Here is a 19,427-nt window from a genome sequence, read left to right as displayed (position 1 = left end):
CAACACAAAGAAAGTGGAAGGTGAGGGCCATCAGACCGAAAAGAAGGGACATCGGGCGGAACCGGAAAACAATCCCGTAAATGAAATCGTCGTCGATATAGACTAGCATGGCACTGAATGAATGATCAGGGGAGGTGGAGATGGACCGTTACGTACAAACTAACCGTGTAACAGCATTTATGTAGCCTCAGCTCGATGCTACATGCAAAGCAATACAGGAAGTGTTATGAGTTTACTTTTACTTACTTTGTTTGTTTTTTAAGAATTCAAACTGCAGTTGTTTTAGGAGTACCATGTTTTTTTCTGAACTCTGTGTCCATTGACTCTTTTGACCAGAAGTGAAACAGTTCTTTTTAGCTTGGTGTTAAGTTGTAAGTATTTCACTTGCATAGTGAAATACTTCGCTATAAATAGTTTTCTTTTCGTAAACGTCAAAATTGTACCTCATCCTCCGCCTTCTGATCTGTCAAAATAATAACCTGCTGGTGTATTTCTGTTTCAATGTGTTACATTACAGAAGGAAACAAAGCTCTAAATGCCATTTCACTGCATTTTCTCTTAATCAAATGCTTTAAACCATATTAGTAAGACTGAAAACCTCCTTTGTTCAGTGCTTTCACAGAGCAGAGACAGGCCCAGCAGCAGTGCATGAGCTCTGTCATTTGTCATTTTTTGGCTTCTCTTTTGTTTCATCTGGCGTGTCACATTTACCGTTAACACAGTAATTAAAGACATTTTCACATGATTAATCTGATATTGCTGAATGTACACAGACAGGAAAATAACTTGTACTTGTGACTGTGTTGCTGATGAAGTCTCACATATTTGCGTCGCCACAAGTGGGATGATTAGGCTCAGCTTTACTGTCAATTTCAAATACCAGAGGACGGGGTCTCCCTAATTTATCAAACACATTTTGTGCCAGATTAAACACGTGGTAGTGCATTTTAAAGTTGATGAGGGGGGCTCTTATACTTGAATGTTTACTTACTGAATTATGAGGATGATAAATAAGAAGATTATGAAGCTTTTTGATTATCCCCTTATTGACTCAAAACTGTATTACAAAATATAACCGTTTTTCACTTTTGTTTTATGAAAGAAATGTATCATCATGCAGCCAGGAAAGGCAAATGGCAGCCATGCAAATCCTGTTAAGTTTTCCAGATAATAGGCAGAGAGAATTAGCGCTTCGACTGCTTCTCCTCGCTCTATTAGAGTGTGTGTGTGTGTGTGTGTATATGTCATCCTTCTCATATTGAATTTGTGCATCCAGCCAGATGATATCAGACCTAACCAGAGACATTCAATGTCTAATGATGGTCTTATGAGCAAAGTCACTATAAAAATCTATTCATTATCAGTACAGTCTTCTAAAGGGCAGGGGACAACGTTTGCTTTGTATTTTTTACTAACTCATGTGGAAGTCATTACTGAACTAACTGTTCATTGCCGATACAATCAGACCAGCGCTAATGAGACTGTCAAACATCCAAGTAGTTAAACGTGTTTATGCTTAAAAGGACGGGGGATTTTTAGGGCTTTATGAAAAGCCAACATGACATCTGTTAAAGGTTTTAAATACAATTTAAATATCATTCACTTAGACTGGCTTGTGCAGAAAGAGCTTTTAGTAGAAGTTGCTGATTGAAAGCTTTAATGTTGAAAACAATCATCTGCAGACACACACATCCACCAAACATAGTGATCTGCATCTCACACCAGAGCAAGAAAAATAAACACTGTAACTGCTCTGTCAAGGTGGCCATGTCCAGCTTATGCCGCGTTCTATTTACCTCGGGACTCGGAAGCCGGAGCTGGGAATGACGTCGTACCCGAGTTGAAAGCGTTCCATTTAAAAGATGGATTTTCATTGTTTTCATTAGCTCTAGCCTGGTTAGCTATTGTTAGCAATACCAGTTGATAACAACGCATTACGCCGTTTTTTGTGCATGCAAACAGCGTAACAACATGTCCACAGATAGAAGTTGAACATGCTTGTGTGAACGACTGATTTAGTGACACAAATAAGACAGAAGTGCTTATAACTTTTTATAACTATGTTACTGCAGCTTTCACAACTGTTGATACAGGGGGCAACCATGTTGGATTTTGAACTCGGGCTACTGCGAGGTTGTCTGAGTTCCGAGCTCATAAATCTGAGGTCAGGGGGCGTGTTTACGACTTTGACCTCGGAAAATCCGAGTTCCGAGGTAAATAGAACGCGGCATTACTTAACCCCAAATGCTCCAGTGAAGGTGTGACTGTGTTTAAGTGTGGATAAAATATTACCTCAGGGTATTTCAGTGGAGTTTACTCATCCAAATGATCCAGCATTGCAGATAAACCTCCACTTAGTTTATTGTTGTTGCAGAGAAGTGATAGACTGCAGGCCTTACAGGGATTTCTCAGAGTAGCTGTGTCATTATCTCTCAGCGGTGACTGTGCGTTTAGGTCTGCAGTGTTTCTGATGGGCCAGATAATCGAGGAGATTAATCTCCAACGGCAGCCAGCTCCTTCTCTTTTCAGTAGCATTTATAAGCACAAGATGTACGGCAGAGCAGCTTGGCCAAACCATTACATCACAAGCTTTTCCTTTTTGTTTTCAGAGACAGATGACTTGCCAAATAAAGTTCAGATAGGTTTCATTTGACATGTTTTTAAAAAAAAATGATTATCATTATAACATGATCATGTCCTGCATGCTCTTTAATATTGTATTTTTTGATATAACATTTTTTTTTGTCAAACAGGTCATCAAAAGATAGTATTGTGAACACTGCACATGCATGCATATACAAGTACATACAAAGTTACATGTTGTAATTCAAGGTAAATAAAGAATGAATGTAAAGCAAACTCTCATGTACTTACTCTTTTTCTCTCTTTTTTTCTACAGGGTCTAACTACGTCATGTCTAACGGGGGCGGGGCACCCAGCAGCACCACCCACCTGTTGGACTTCCTAGAGGAGCCCATCCCTGGTGTGGGGACCTACGACGACTTCCACACCATCGACTGGGTCCGTGAGAAGTGCAAGGACCGCGAGAGGCACCGCAAGGTGAGGAGACTGAGGCTGGCAACCTTTAACCTTAGAGGTCTCAGTATACTTTAAACAGGCTAGTTCATACGACAACAAGTCAGTTTGTAGTACTTTTCGTGTGACCAACTAAGGGGTAACACTATGAATGTCTTCCAGGAGAGACTGAAAATGTTCGCCGTTATCCTCATATTTCAACAATCAAATCTCTGATCGGCTTTTCACTTTTCACACCTTCCAGCGTGGCTGTTCGTAACAACACACTTTTGATTTCCAATGCAGTCGGACAACACGTTGAACAAACTACTTCTTTTGTAGTATAACCCCTTTAGGCAATCTAACATGCACTTTGTCTGAAGCATACTGAGGCTTTTGGCTTTAAAACATGGGTTTTTGAAAACACTTCTCACAGTGAGGTTATAATAGAAGATTCAGATTGATACTCAGCTCTCGGAAGTATCATCGTAGCTCAGCCTATTTTCAGTTCATAAAGCCACATTAGCTGATGTCAGTGAAAAATCCTCTGCTGCACAGAGATGAATGTCTTACACACTTCCTGTGGAGCAATACTTTGTTTTGGATTGCACAAACTGATTCTACAAACTGGGTAGTTATGTAAGATCAGCAGTTTTACCCTAAATGGCTTAACAGAGGGGGGAAATAGCCCGACATCTGACAGAAAACTAAACTTCATGAACAGAAAAGCCAAGGAAAAATGATTTAATATCAAGTTTTCTGCTTCAAAATTATTTATTATTAATTATTTGAGCAAACCACTACTTTTAAGATATTATTGTATTGCAGAAATCTAGTTTGTCAAGAAAGAAATTCCTGTGGTCCACTGACCAGCTTGATTTGGAGCTTTCAACTATATCTTACAGTCTTCATTAGCATGAACTCATGAATGAACCAGAGTGAGTGAACAAACAATAGACTGTCGGCTTCCTGCCAGACATCTCCAGGTCTAGGATACAACCTCTCTGTCAACACTTTTATCCAAATATTGACACAACGTTACAGTCCGCTTTTCATAAGTGATTTAGTGCGGGACTTGCATGAGAATTTTAATATTATTTGAATACTTTATCAAACATTTGTTTTTATAACCTGGTCTTACCTGCCTTACAGGAATTTTATCGTTTTATTGAAGCAACAGTGGAAATCCTGCCACTTGAGTAGATTACTGAATTGCTTATCATTGGGGAGTAGTTATAAACTTTTGACCTACTTGCGTATTATTTTGATACTTGTTCATCTAATGACACTTTTCTTAAGCTTAGTAAATATAGTTTTCTGTTATTCATGTATTTAATTTTGCTTTTTTGTGTGTGTGTTTTTAGATTAACAGTAAGAAAAAGGAGTCAGCATGGGAGTTCACAAAGAGCCTGTACGATGCCTGGTCTGGGTGGCTGGTGGTGACGCTCACTGGCTTGGCCTCAGGTAACACACAATGCACCCTTACAATACAAACACACACACGCACGCACACACACACACACACTCTCACACACACACACACACACACACACACACACACACACACACACACATGGCCGTTATCTTCTCTGCTCGTTACACTCACATGCTTTGCCTCAGGCAGCTCATGCTCAGTCTTTCTCTTGGTCTCGCTCCATCTTTTGCTCTCATTTAACCACAAACGGAAGCACTTTGTGATATGTGTTTAATTGACAATTAGTCACTTAGACACAAATCCATGGGAAAATAGGGTTCAGGTTGAAAAATACTGAAATTCCCCTTTTGCTTTAATGTTGTATTTTTGTATTTTCTTTCGATACCTTGACGTTTACAGAATTAGGTGTACCTTGCTGTTTTGAATTGATGACCGGCTCGTAGCATGGCGGTAGCATAACTAGCAAGCTAACTTCCTCTGCGTCTCTTTTTCTATTTCCTCTCTCCTCCCTGCCTTCACCTTTTCGCCCCTCTTTTCCTTCCTGGTTCTCCTCCTCCTGCCAGGTGCTTTGGCTGGCCTGATTGACATTGTTGCTGATTGGATGAACGACCTGAAGGAGGGCGTGTGTCTGAGCGCCATGTGGTTCAACCACGAGCAGTGCTGCTGGACTTCCAATGAGACCACCTTCGCTGAGCGGGACAAGTGTCCTCAGTGGAAGAGCTGGGCTGAGCTAATACTGGGGCAGGCCGAGGTAGAATAGCACAGGCACATGCTCGACGTCCTCCATGTTTACCTGTTGTTGGGAAAATGTACATTTGCATAATTCACATCAGTATAACATGTCAGACCTACTCCTCTGCTGCTTTCAGTTATGATGCGGTTTAATCACTAATTATTTACACCTTTTTATTGCTATCATGCTATCCTCAGTTACAATTCAACACTTTTAGCAGTGCTGTTTCACATTAAAAGCCCACCAGCGGTTAATTGCGGTTAAAGAAAGAGACGGCGATACTTAAAAAATGTTGCGGTTAGACAATTATGAAATAATGGTTACAGGCCTAGTATTGAGATTTAATTGCAATAGCTGACCCGCGACAAAAAGAAGGGACGATTGAAAATAATTTGTGAATGAAAACTGTATTTCTGTTAAAAAATCAATGGAGAAAGAAACAGTGCTCAGAGATCATTTACATCCATACTCCGCACAACACACACACACACACACACACACACACACACACATGCATGCCTCTCTTCTCACATTACATGTATGCTTTTTGGTACCAGTTAGTTTCAAGGTGTTGACTCTTTTACCTCTCACCTCTCTGCAGGGGCCCGGCTCGTACATCATGAACTACTTCATGTACATCTACTGGGCTCTGTCCTTCGCCTTCCTGGCTGTCTGTCTGGTCAAGGTATTTGCTCCCTACGCCTGCGGCTCTGGGATCCCTGAGGTGAGGAAAATGGCGCTTTTACAAAACCCTTTCAGGTACATTTGGAACCTACTTGCAGCTGCATACAGGGGTCATTTCGAAACCTCTCCTTGGTGGTGCATTGAAGTTCTTGTGTGAAACTCCAACATCCAAGAGAGTTGTTTTTCATGCAACAATTCAAACATTTCTTTTAAGAGGTTTTAACAGTCAGTCAAGTTTGTTCAGTCACACAGCCCCAAACTACTTTTTGCCACATACGTTTTTTATCAACCTTAATGAGGTTTGCAGGCTATCTTTCTTTGTGCCTGTCTTTCCTGTCTCTGTTTTTCAGAGTGGGTGAAGGAGCCTTTGTAGGATTTATGCAGATTATTGATGTGCTGTTTTATCTCTCAGTTCTCTCATGTCCAATCAATTTGCTCTGGGTGTCAGAAACTCAAAGTAGCACATGAAATAGAAAACCTATAAATCTCTGTAGCTGCCTCTAACTCTCCATGAAACTGATCTAATGCGCTCTCCGGAACCCTCACAGCGTGTTTTCATGCTACTGGGGTTTCCCTTTTAATCTTGAAGTGGCTTAATATAGTTAATTCAGTGGGCAGCAGGGAGATGTGACAGGTTTGACCGTGCTGTGAAAAAAATTAACATTTTTAAGTGAGCGCTCTGAGCTTTCAAAAAATGTTCTAGAAAGCTGGAACTGCATTGCCAACTAAAGTGTGTAGATGGAGACTTTGAACATGTTGACAATAACAAAATAGAGAAAAAGATCAGGAGGTAGAGATGCAGCTAAAGCAAAACCTGAGTGAAATTCTTTAAAAAGATTGAAAAAGCATATCTAAAATATTTTATTAGTAGTTGGGATTGAGTATGATATATGACCTCACTAATCACATCACTAATTAATCACTTCCTCTTTACCCGCCCCTCTGTCCCCAGATCAAGACCATCCTGAGTGGGTTTATCATCCGGGGATACCTGGGCAAGTGGACCCTGATGATCAAGACCATCACTCTGGTGCTGGCTGTGGCGTCTGGCCTCAGCCTGGGGAAGGAGGGTCCCCTGGTCCACGTGGCCTGCTGCTGTGGGAACATCTTCTCCTACCTCTTCCCCAAGTACAGCAAGAACGAGGCCAAGAAACGAGAGGTGAGAGAAGATTATTCCATTGATAAATTGTCTGACATTCTTTGATGTCCCCCTGGTATTCTAATATAATGAAAATATGACTGTGTTTTAGACCCCATCACATCAGCTGAGGTGTGTTTGTTTTGTCCTCTCAGGTTCTCTCTGCTGCGTCGGCGGCTGGGGTGTCTGTTGCTTTTGGAGCCCCAATTGGAGGAGTGCTCTTCAGCTTGGAGGAGGTACAGCACATGTTGTGGTAGACTGTTGAACTGACCAGAAATGACTCTGAAGCTTCACTTTCATGCTCCAAAATCACAACATAATGCCCAGTGTAAATGGCAGGATGCAGCATTAAAGTGAACATCTCTTCTCTCTCTCTCTCCTAAAGGTGAGCTACTACTTCCCTCTCAAGACGTTGTGGCGCTCCTTCTTTGCCGCCCTGGTGGCAGCCTTCGTCCTGCGCTCCATCAACCCGTTTGGTAACAGCCGTCTGGTACTGTTCTACGTGGAGTACCACACGCCGTGGTACCTGTTTGAGCTCATCCCTTTCATCCTTCTGGGAGTTTTCGGAGGCCTCTGGGGCGCCTTCTTCATCCGAGCCAACATCGCTTGGTGCCGGCGGCGCAAGTCGACACGCTTCGGCAAGTACTCTGTCTTGCTTCATGATTCAAAGTGTCAGCCAGCCCAGGTGTGGAGGTAGTTGTTGGAATTGATGGGGCTGTCTGGGAGATCACTGTCAGCTGTTTGCATGAGCAGAGAGAAATGAAATGCTAGTGTGATTTAAAAGGTTAAGGATGACAGCTTTATCGTTTCTGTCATCTTTAACGTTCTGATCATTATGGAGCAATCCAATCCAATCCACTTTATTTATATAGCACAATTTAAACAAACACAAGGTTTCCAAAGTGCTGCACAAAAAGATGAATGGCTAAGCACGTTACAATTCTCTACAAGCAGCTATTAGAAACACTTAAAGTGGAAAGAAAGGGGCATGTTGAGAGGTTTCCGGCGGCTCCTGTTTTAGCAGACACAACTTTGATAGTTGTAATTTCCCCATCCTCCCACAATCTGACATGTTGCTTTATCCCTCTCTTCAGGCAAGTACCCGGTGTTGGAGGTAATCTTTGTGGCAGCCATCACAGCTGTGGTTGCTTTCCCAAACCCGTACACTCGTCAGAACACCAGCGAGCTGATAAAGGAGCTGTTCACCGACTGTGGGCCGCTGGAGTCTTCGCAGCTCTGCCAGTATCGCAGCCAGATGAATGGCAGTAAGGCCTTCACCGACAACCCCAACCGGCCGGCAGGGCCCGGCGTCTACGCCGCCATGTGGCAGCTCTGCCTGGCGCTCATCTTCAAAATCATCATGACTATATTCACCTTTGGACTCAAGGTGATCCCTGGATAGTCTTTCCTAACAGGGCAGGTGCTTCACCCTGCATGTCTTTATCAACGCTAAAACCACTTCCTGTTTCTCATCCTTAGGTACCGTCAGGCTTGTTCATCCCCAGCATGGCTATCGGGGCGATCGCAGGGCGAATCGTTGGCATCGCCGTGGAGCAGCTGGCCTATTATCACCACGACTGGTTCTTGTTCAAAGAGTGGTGTGAGGTGGGAGCAGACTGCATCACTCCAGGGCTCTACGCCATGGTGGGGGCCGCGGCATGTTTGGGTGAGTCAGCAGATAACAACGTTATAGTAGATAGAAATGATAGGTTAGTTGGTCAGCATTGCCACCAGTTTGTGTCAATGCTTGTTTATTAGTAATCAGTGCCGGGGGTGGGCAATATATGAACTATACCGTGAGACAATAGAAATGTGTTACCCCTCACATATTTTGCTACACTGTTTATACTGCTGTCCCTTTAATATCTTGCTTTATTAGAAAATTGTTGGGCTAGTCCATGAGCAGGACTGGATTTACAGGATCTTTGCTTTAATAGAATGAGTTAGCTTGTTTTTGCAGTTATTTACTTCACTAGACTAGACAACAAATCACATCCCCATCAGGTTATTTTATCAGTAGGGGGATTCTCAATTGACTTTCTTTACTATACCATAAAGTAGGGGTGGCACGGTTCACAAAACCCACGGTTCGGTTCGTATCACGGTTTTACGGTCACGGTTTTCGGTTCTGTACGGTTCTTGTTATTTTTTCTTTTAATCTTTAACACTCCAGAAATATACTTCAGCATATGATATATAGCTAAAATTAGCATATTGAATGCATGTTGCACAATGCTTGCACACAGTGGCAGTTCTACCTATTGTTTTATTTCTGCTGTCATCATAGGTAACATGAAATCCAAAATGTTCCCACACACCAGACTTATACGACGCTGGCGCATACTCCAGCTCCCGGCAGCCTTCCTTTTCTCTCCCACTTGACATTTCTACACGTGACATGACCAGCACTCCACACTCCACCTGAGGAGCGGTCGGCTCGCCGCCTCTCAAAATCTGACGAAAATCTTTTAAACTGACTGTCGATCACAAAAACAGACAGATTCAGCAACTGTATGGTCTATTTCTCGTTTAAAATGTTTTCAGAAACACGTTTCGGTGAACTATTTTTGTAAAATACGAGATCGTATTCAGAACGAGACGCCATTAGAGTCTGTTTTGAAATTCGGGAGCAGCAAGACTCGCGTGACGCGTTCGTCCAATCAGCTGCCATGTGTTGCGTTTGTCACGCTCATCCCACTCATCATTTCCGCTAAGTGTTTTAACATAGGTGTTGAAAGTGGGCACTGCGGCAGTAAGTGGTTAGTGCACATTAACAGTGTACTGACCAACCGTGCGACGCACACACGCTCCGAATGGAGACGAGCGAACCAAGCGGTTCGGATGTTTTTTCATGAACCGTACCACCCCTACCATAAAACATATCACTATTAAGATATACAATTACTTGTGATCAAAGGTCCAACCTTTTTTTTCCTTTTTGCAAAATGTATACCTCTGCAGAATAAACCTAAAAGATTAAATTACTGTTTCTTAAATTGTTCACCATGTCATTCACTTGGTTTCCATTGCACAATCTTCTAGAAATTAAAACAAATTAAATTATGTTACATCATGTGATCACTTGATTAAAAGACAACTGACAAATGTAGGTTTCGTACAGCAGACAAGTAAGATTTTCACTGGAGTGGTGACACAATTTAAAAATAAGATTATTTATTGACCTAATGCCTTACTAAGATAGATGGTTTTGAACTGCAACCCAAGGATATATACTCTGCTTTTTTTCATAAAGCTGCCCCTGTGTTTTTATAAAGTCAAATTCCTTAAACTACAACCTTTGTTTCTTTTTGTGTAGATGAGTGTTTATGTCCATTTCTTATTCTCTGATCTTTCTTCAGGCGGTGTAACCCGTATGACTGTCTCCCTGGTCGTCATCGTCTTCGAGCTGACCGGTGGGTTGGAGTACATCGTCCCCCTCATGGCTGCCGTCATGACCAGCAAATGGGTGGGCGACGCGTTTGGCCGTGAGGGAATCTACGAGGCCCATATCCGTCTGAATGGTTACCCCTTCCTGGACGCCAAGGAGGAATTCACACACATCACACTGGCCAGAGAGGTGATGAGGCCTCGACGCAGCGACCCGCCCTTAGCGGTGCTGACGCAGGACGACCTGACGGTGGAGGAGCTGCAGAGCACTATCAATGAAACCAGTTATAATGGTTTCCCTGTGATAGTGTCCAAGGAGTCCCAGAGGCTGGTGGGCTTCGCTCTGCGCAGGGACATCACTATCGCTATCGGTAACTAAATTCTTTCTCTTACATTTCAGTCTAAAATGTGAGAACAGTAAGAGAGCACCAGAATGGTGAAGAAAATAGCACACTGAATCACCAAAGTGACAAATTGGGACATGTGTTATTACATGGTTAAGCGTCCTTAAGCAAGACACTGAAATTCAAATCGCTCTGTGTGAATACATGGGGGAAAGTATTTTGGACAAAAGCATCTGCTAAATGATTAAAGTAATAAAAATGTACATAATGTTTTTTCTTGTTCCTTTCTCAACAGAAAATGCTCGTCGCAAGCAGGAGGGCATCATGTTGAACTCCAGGGTGTACTTCACCCAGCACGCACCCACCCTGCCGGCCGACAGCCCTCGACCCCTCAAACTGCGCTCCATCCTGGACATGAGCCCCTTCACCGTCACCGACCACACCCCCATGGAGATTGTGGTGGACATCTTCAGAAAGATGGGGCTGCGCCAGTGCCTGGTCACTCACAACGGGTAAGTAGGAATTCAAAATAGTCTTAGGAGGAAGGATGTGCTGTAAGAACAGAAGGTGAATCCTTCTCACATCCTTCTTTCTGTTGTTGTTATGATTGACTTAGTCTGAGGTCGAAAAACTTTGCACAAACACATGTACACTCTGGCCGGTGTTGCATGGGCTCAAAAATGCCTGGATTTACCCTGTAATCTGCATGGCCTGGCCTAACCGCTGTGCTGCACTTCCTTTACCCTCCTACTGGCAATAACAGACTGTCTCCTGACAGACTGAGCTGCAAAAACTAACTACATAACAGGTATCATGTTGGGAAAGTCAGTTGATGTGTGGTTTAAAACTGAAAAGTGAAAAAGAAGCTTTTAGAACAATCACAGTGATGTTAATTTTACTGTCGGTGAAAATGAATGTGGTACGATGGGTCAGACTCCAGTCTAGGTTTTTCAGTTTCAAGTTTTGCAGAGAGCCTCCTGCTGGTGTGATGTAGGAATTACAAGACTGATTGTGTTAAATACTCCTCGATTCACAGATCACTTCTCTGATTGCTGTTGCAATCACCAAAGAGCAGCTGTGCAGCAGTGTTTGTTTTCATTTACATCTTTATGTTTAACATCGTTTACAATTTGAAGGATAAGGCTGGCGTTATTATATGTTTTTACTTACTGTCAACAAATCTCATGAAAAGACCAAAAATGTTAGTTCATCTAACAGTACTTTTTTCAACTTCCCTATCCTGTCTGTGGCACTCAGTCCCAAGCTCATTTGCTTCTAACTCTTTAGAAACAGGTCACAAATATATAGATTTATTGTTCCTCTAAGGGCTAAGTCATTTCCTAAAACAGCTGGGCACAATGGGATATAGAGCTTTGGATAGACAGACACTAGGATTAATTCCCTGTTGGTTTTGTTTTTTTCATGTGATTTATTGACATAAAAAAAATATATATATCACCAGCCTTACCTTTTAACATTTGCCATGTTTCCATCCAAATTTTGCACACATTTTAAACGAAATTTCTGAAAATCTGCAAAATAAAATGCAAATGAATGTGCAATTCTGTCCACTACTGTTATGTGAATATTGGGAGTAACAGGTGGTGGTGCTAATCCCTCAGTCGGGAGCCATTAAATCATCCCTGAAGGTTGCAACAAGATGACTAAAAGATTAAAAGAATGCCAGTCAAACCTCTAACTTAAAAAGAGAGACATAATAGATGAGTGACATACTATCATCGTAACCAATGTGAAATTAATTTATAACAGTTTTGTTGTCTGTCTGCAATTTTTAGTTATATTTTATGTTAATGTTAAGTTATCTGTTTAATATTTTAAGTTGCACCCTGTTATGTATGTTTTTGTGCTGCTGCTGTCTGTCTCTCTCTTCTGTTTTTTGTTATTCATTCGTTGTTGTTGTGTTTGGGCAGTTTACCGAGTAACGGGTGTGTGTTTCAGGAATGTGTTGGGCATCATCACAAAGAAGAATATATTAGAGCATCTGGAGGAGCTCAAGCAGCACACGGAGCCCTTGGTGACTAGCCCCGTCCCTTTACACATGTGACTCCTCCCCCCACTTTCGCACCTGTCTCTTACAGCTGGAACACACTGCACGCGTAAGCGTCGCGTATAGCAGCGTAGCACAGCTATTTTTATTTCGATGCCCATGTTATCCAGTTTGTCCGGCCACACCGGGTGCGTAGCGTCCACGTAGGCCTGCGCGCTGCAGCGATAGTTTCGGCGTCTCCTCTATTTGTTGCGCGATACGCGAGCGTATGTGTCAAGCCAGGCAGGTAATCACATTCAGGAAGACCACAGTGCAGCCGGATATTTTACCAAAATAAACACATTTCAAAATAAAACAGCCAGGTTTATGGTGATTTTGGCTGTCTTGACTTTTCACAGTGAGACACGCGATCAGACACACAGAGAGACCGATGGACACACACACACACACACACACATACATATACACACACACACACACACACACACACACACACACACACACACACACTACAATTACCACAGTTTCCCCACTCATCCTGTCTCTTTCTATCGGAGAGAGAGAGAGCCGTGACTGGCTACGTGTCCAGTATGAATGGCCAGGCGCACAATCGGGCACGTATCTAGGCTACGACACTTACACGTGCGGTGTGTTCCAGCTGTTAGGCTCCGCCTCTTAAAAGGGCTGCATGAAACTTGGTGTGAAAAACTGTTGACAGTTCCCGGCTAAACATTAAGCCTTCCTTTTTTTTTCTTCTTTCACTTACTGTTGGCACTTCACCTCTCATGCAGTCGTTCAACATCTGTAGATAGACCTCCATCTTCATCGCTGGTAGCAGTTGCTGTTTTGGAGTCATTGTATATAGAAGTGCTTTCTTGTGTTTTTCTGGGTCCTGTAATGTTGGACCTCTATGGGAACTGTCACCCACATCACTCCAGAACCCCTTTCAGACATGTGCTTAATTACAGAAATATGCCAGCAATTTAACATGTTGATGTTAAAGTTATTTTACTGTAAAAGTTGTAACATGTCCGTAAAATTTCTCGGGTTCAGCTAAGCTGAATTGAATGCCGTCACATGAAGGCTAAAGCCTCACCACAAATTAACCTACAGAGAATTTAAATGTCTTGTTCCACACTCTAGGAACACTGTAATAAATTAGTCCTAAGTATCATCTTATACACAAAACTTTGATGCTTCACTTTTAAGCCAACGTGGATGAAAGACCTAAGAATGCTATTGACAAAATCATAAAAGCTACTGAGCTCGCATGCCAACACATGCAGATGAAGCTCCAAAAACAAAAAAAAAGCAAGTAAGAGGACCTTGAGTTGCGATTGTTTTGTCAAACTACCATTGTCCAGGTCAAGATTAAAATAAAATATGTTTAGTGAGCCATGAAACGCCAGTTTTAATAGGTTGTAGAGAACTTCTAGTGTCGATCAGCCTTTAAAAATGTGTATTCTTTGATATTTCTTCCCCTTGTGGTGAAAAAGACTCTACAGTCAAAAAGGCTTACATACAGCATGTGAGCAAATTGAGCACTGTCTACTTGTAGGCTATAAAACAGGCTGCTGAATCCTTTCTTTTATCTGATGAATTATGACATTGATGTTAAATATATTCAGAAATTTGGGTTGATAAGACCAGAGAGAAGCTGAGGCGAGCTTCCCGAACCATTTAATTAATTAAGACACATAGATTAACAGTCTTTCAAAATAAGTTTTAAAAGACAACTTTTCTTCCTTCATATCATTATAGTAGCCATTATGGGTCATTTATGTAAAGGAGGTCTAATGTAAAGCTCTAAAAAAGTTTTGAAGTTGTGAAATGACAAATCCTCATTTGATCCTTTACTATATAAATATCAAAAAGCTATTAGTTTAACAGGTAGATGAAACTAGCACTGTTAACTGTTTCCATGTCTGAAAAGGGCTCTGTAGATTCTCAGAGCGAGTGCAGCTTTGCAACTCATCCCCATCAAACTGCATTTGTACCTTCTGCAGCTCTGCTCAGTGTTAGTGTGCCAGCTGCATCATGCATACATCTTGTTTTTTTCTGATTTATAGTAACTACATAGCTTAGATGTGTTTCGATATCGTTTCCGGTTATATGCTGTATAATTGAGATTCAACAGTAGATATAATTTCTCAGCATGTCTGCAGTCATGTAACCATGATGCCTGATGTGTGTTTCCCATCTTCCTCTCCCAACAGTAGTTCGTCATTTCATTTTGAGAATTCACCCACCCTCAATTTTCTACCTTCATTAACAACTGCTTTTTCTTCTTTTTTGTTTTGTTTTTGAAACCCCTCGCCTCTCGACCCTACCGTTTCGCCCTGGGTCTCCACAGATTGACGACATCTGAACCATCGCCTTAACAACCACTTGGCGAGTAGCTAGCCGCCTTGGGAGAGCGGACCACTGTTGTTTCAATACTTTTTAGAGGGTGGGGTTTAGTTATAAGTAGGGAGGGAGAGGGAGATCTCTAGTGCTACGATTCATTCCCATATTCCCCTCATTCTGTAGTGCTAGTGAGCGCTGTGGTGCAGTGACGTTGTTGTGTTGATTGATGCTGGTAGTCACCAGGCTAGTTTGTGTGTGGTGATAAAATGACCTTGATACGTAATTACTAATCCCGAGCTTTAACCTGCCAATGTTTCCTTTTAGCCAGCTGTGTCCTGTTCTCTTCAAGAGAGTTAACCAATGTATGTTCTAAACAAAAGTATTTATAAGTATATATACTGTGTGTGTGTGTGTGTGTGTGTGTGTATATATATATATATATATATATATATATATATATATATATATATATATATAAAACACACTAATTACTACTTACTAATGATACCAATGTGTGTAAAATAGATTTAACTTAAAATCATCAGTCTGTCGCTATGATGAAAAAGCAGGTAAAACACTAAATGGACTAGGTTAAACAAATAAAATATTGGAGAGAGAGGAAAAGAGAATAAACCAGAGAATAATACAAAATGTATTGCTATATATATATATAAAAGGATAAAAAAAAACCAATACAATAAATAAATACATAAGAATTAGATTAGATACAGAAACTACATGACATTTAAGTAGATGTACCTTTCTTTTGTGTACAGTAGAAAACTGGCCAAACATAGACAATGTGGCACCACAAACACAGAAATATGTTTTTTTGGGGGAGCCACTGATTTAAAATAACCAACTTTCTAGAGGAGATATTTTGCATTTTTATATCACATTCTCACTTGGGTGCCACACTAAAAACGCCAATACAAACACTCTCTCAATATACTGAATTCAGTCATTTATACCTGTTTTCTGATGGTTGCTGAGTCATTCTGGGAAATCTAGGAACATGTAGCTCCAGTAGAAGTTGGCTTCAATGGAAACAAAATGTGTTTTAATAGTAAATAGGTCCTAAATTTACTTTTAGGTAGCATTTTAAAAAGGATTTAATGTGTTAAATGTGACCTTTTGTTACCTGTAACACTACATCTACTGATATCACTTCCTGGCCAGAGCTTTCTTTACTTGGATTAAAAACATGAAACAGCTGTGGACACTGCTGGCTTACAGGGAACATTGCCTCCACCCCCCCACCTGACCCTTATTACTCTGATCTGTAGCTGGTATCCCTAGCGTCTACGACTGTTCTTGTTTATTTCACTGGTTTTAAAATGAACGAGGCAGTCGTAGATCTCAGCAGCTCTTGGGGGAAACCCAGGTCTGATCTGTGTTTGATGGTAGCTGTAGTTCTAATCCCCCTTACGTGTCCTATCACTCCTCTCACTCAGACCTGGGTTCAAATGTTTGTTTTCACTCATTTTGGGTGCACTTTATTTGCCTGTTCATGGTTCAGATGAAGCTGAACGTCTCACTAACAACACATGAACTCCCGGAGTCCATATGACAGCATTAAAACAAACCTCAGCTTTTTTTGGACCTATCTCTGCTCTCCTCTAGCTCTGTAGCAGATGGACAGCTTCTCCTCACCGCTATCAGCTGTTTTTGGCTTCCGATGCTTTTCTTTACTTGATCTCAGACTACTTTCACAGCTGAATTCAAGAGCGCACGTATCATGTTGTCATCTGGCAAATCAAAGCAATTTTACATTTACTCTTAGCCTGCGATGTGCTCTTGAATCAGCAGGAGTAACCTTGACTAACTGAATGTTTAGAGACGTGCTCCTAAGTCAGACCCAGTCATGTAAGTTGGGTCAATATGAGAGAGAGAGAGAGAGAGAGAGAAGTCAGAAATTGCTGACATCACTATGGAAGTCTTAATTGTCTAATCGTAGCCATCTCTACTGGTTTTATATACATTTTAACTTTAAAAGGAAGAAAATAGAATCAAGACAACACCGTATAGAAAGAGTGAAGAAATGTAGAGACTGTGAAATTGTTTTACATAGAAATTAGTTTCTTATAAAATATATATATATATATATATATATATATATATATCTCAAATACAAGAATAAAAGTTACAGTGCAGTGTAAGAAATGAACAGATACTTGATTTAATAAAAGACAGCATCAAACACAAGTCTTCGGTCTTGATTTAAAAGAATTGAAATCTGCAGTTTAAATCGGCAGATAATTGATGAACGTTTTAGCACATCTAATCAAAATAATTTGATCAATGCATGTATACACACACACACACACACACACAGAATGTCAAAGGTTTGGACAAATAAATACAATAAAAATTAACATCCATCCTTTTAAATGATTTCTGAATGAAGTCATCCCCTTGTCTCCTCTTTCTCAGAGGTTCTAACTCTTCTCCATGTCCTGTTCACTACTTCCTGTCTCCTTGGAGGATCCAGTTTTTCCTTCTCTCCAGCTTTTTGGACCAATAACATAAAGCAGTGTCTGAAATGACACCCTCCTCTCTGGTAGTGGGGTGCTGTTTCAGACCTGCTTTCATCCCTTTTTTCCTCTGGTTGCTCACTCCCTCTTTTCCTCCTGCTGACTTTTGCTTCCTCAGGGTCTCGTGTTTTTGTTGGCTTGCTAATCGATGTCCAGAAATTTATTTTATGATTCCAATAAACCTAAATAGAATCCAGTTAAAATCATGTGATTTTGTCTTTAAAGACTTCCTCACCATTTGAACAAAACTTGCCAACAAAAACATGATTGTTGTTTTCTCTCCTTCCCTCCAAACCAGCAGCACTTCCTCACTTCTCTTAACATTTTCTTCTCTCCCTTTCCTCCCTCTTCCTTTGTCTCCCTCTGCAGGCGGCTTCTTGGTATTATCACAAAAAAAGATATCCTTCGTCACATGGCTCAAATGGCAAACCTAGATCCCGAGTCCATCATGTTCAACTGATCCGCTCCTTCCAGGACGCCCGGGGGGGAGGGGGAGACGACAGCGAGGAGGAGGTGCACCTCCTGGACGGCTCCAATCTCTGACATCGGACCCCGTTTTTTATTTTTTGTTTCCAGCTGTAGAACCTCGCAGACTGACTGTGGTTCCCAGAGACTTAGCGGCAATGAGAGGGAAAAGACACGATAAACCACTTTGTTATTCTGGCTGCTGTGGACACGGAGGTCACGGGTTGAAGGCACACACACACGTGAAGTACAAAATCCCCAAAACACACACTTTTGCATTGCAGACACCTCAAACATGCATGCTCTCTCTTCACATACACATAACCTGTAAAGATTTACCCCTTTGCACTCTTCATGTGCCTCACCCTTGTCCTGTCTCCGCTGAGGTCGTGGTAGACGTCGCCTGGCAGAGGTCAGAGGTCAGAGGTCAGAATGAACCGCTGATGAGGGACGCGATGAGGGACCTTAAACCTCCAGGCTTCTGTTCAAATAAACTCACTTTCCTCCCCCCACTGCACACACACTCACACCTGACCTGTCCGTCCTCCAGAGAAAGTGTGTGTGTGTGTGTGTGTGTGTGTGTGTGTGTGTGTGTGTGTGTGTGTGTGTGTGTGTGTGTGTGTGTGTGTGTGTGTGTGTGTCCCCTAGCGGCACTACATTCCAGTCAGGTTACCATGGGAACAGAGGACGTGCACCTGCTGAAACCGGCAAAAAGCCACGATCGCATGTTGCTCTAAATGTGGTGTGTGTGGGAGAGAGAGAGAGAGAGAGAGAGAGAGGGAGGCAGAGAGGCATAGATGGGCACTGTATTTTAAGAACATAAATGTTCCCTTTCAGACGGAAGTGAGTGTTTTCTCTTTTCTTAACCAGCTTTAGCTGTGTGTGTGTGTGTGTGTGTGTCACAGGTCGAGTGTGTACGTAAAGGAAAACAAAAAGAAAGTGTCCACGTTGAGTTCTTCTGTGTACTCTGTTACAGGACACAAAATATATAAAATTTCCTTTTTCTTCTCAAACAATTATCTTACCACTTTTAGACTATTGATCTTGCTATAATTAATTAGGTTTTTACGACTTAAAGCAAAACCAAACTGGAACTTTGCACTGTTTTAAGTGATCGGTTAGTGTGATTGGAGAAGGATGGTGTTAATGCTACATGGTGACTTATTGTTTTCTTTTTCTGAAATCTGTCCACATCTTTGGGTGATAACATTGTATATTTTTTTTTGTATATTATATTCCCATTAGTTTATCAGAGGAAAGGTACTGTTAAACACTCCATACATCTTTGGAAGCATGAACCTAATGTGCACAATAAAAATCTAATTGTCCACCTGGAAA

At 41.6% G+C, this 19,427-nt stretch overlaps 1 protein-coding gene across 8 annotated transcripts in view; it reads left to right on the top strand.

The window, feature by feature from the left end:
* The window catches only part of clcn3 (chloride channel 3), a 37,106-nt gene extending 18,496 nt beyond the window's left edge, over positions 1 to 18,610 (top strand). For 4 of the 8 annotated variants that reach the window (XM_031304455.2, XM_031304458.2, XM_031304461.2 and 1 more), the window contains 13 exons: positions 2,900 to 3,060; positions 4,380 to 4,479; positions 5,014 to 5,201; positions 5,785 to 5,907; positions 6,820 to 7,026; positions 7,161 to 7,241; positions 7,391 to 7,643; positions 8,100 to 8,392; positions 8,485 to 8,671; positions 10,365 to 10,763; positions 11,032 to 11,248; positions 12,696 to 12,771; positions 17,994 to 18,610. In XM_031304455.2, the coding sequence (XP_031160315.1) occupies positions 2,900 to 3,060; positions 4,380 to 4,479; positions 5,014 to 5,201; positions 5,785 to 5,907; positions 6,820 to 7,026; positions 7,161 to 7,241; positions 7,391 to 7,643; positions 8,100 to 8,392; positions 8,485 to 8,671; positions 10,365 to 10,763; positions 11,032 to 11,248; positions 12,696 to 12,771; positions 17,994 to 18,167 (2,459 nt within the window). In that variant the 3' untranslated portion in view covers positions 18,168 to 18,610. Of the gene's footprint in view, positions 1 to 2,899; positions 3,061 to 4,379; positions 4,480 to 5,013; positions 5,202 to 5,784; positions 5,908 to 6,819; positions 7,027 to 7,160; positions 7,242 to 7,390; positions 7,644 to 8,099; positions 8,393 to 8,484; positions 8,672 to 10,364; positions 10,764 to 11,031; positions 11,249 to 12,695; positions 12,772 to 15,097; positions 15,136 to 17,993 lie in introns of all 8 variants that reach the window. The other 4 variants (XM_031304459.2, XM_031304463.2, XM_031304460.2 and 1 more) reach the window with 3 other exon arrangements.
* The last annotated feature ends 817 nt before the right edge of the window (positions 18,611 to 19,427 follow it).

This window comes from Sander lucioperca, chromosome 17, assembly GCF_008315115.2.
Source record: "Sander lucioperca isolate FBNREF2018 chromosome 17, SLUC_FBN_1.2, whole genome shotgun sequence".
In the NCBI taxonomy this organism is placed as follows: domain Eukaryota; kingdom Metazoa; phylum Chordata; class Actinopteri; order Perciformes; family Percidae; genus Sander; species Sander lucioperca.
The sequence above is the reverse complement of the archived record's forward strand: the minus strand, read 5'-3'. Positions and strand labels throughout refer to the sequence as shown.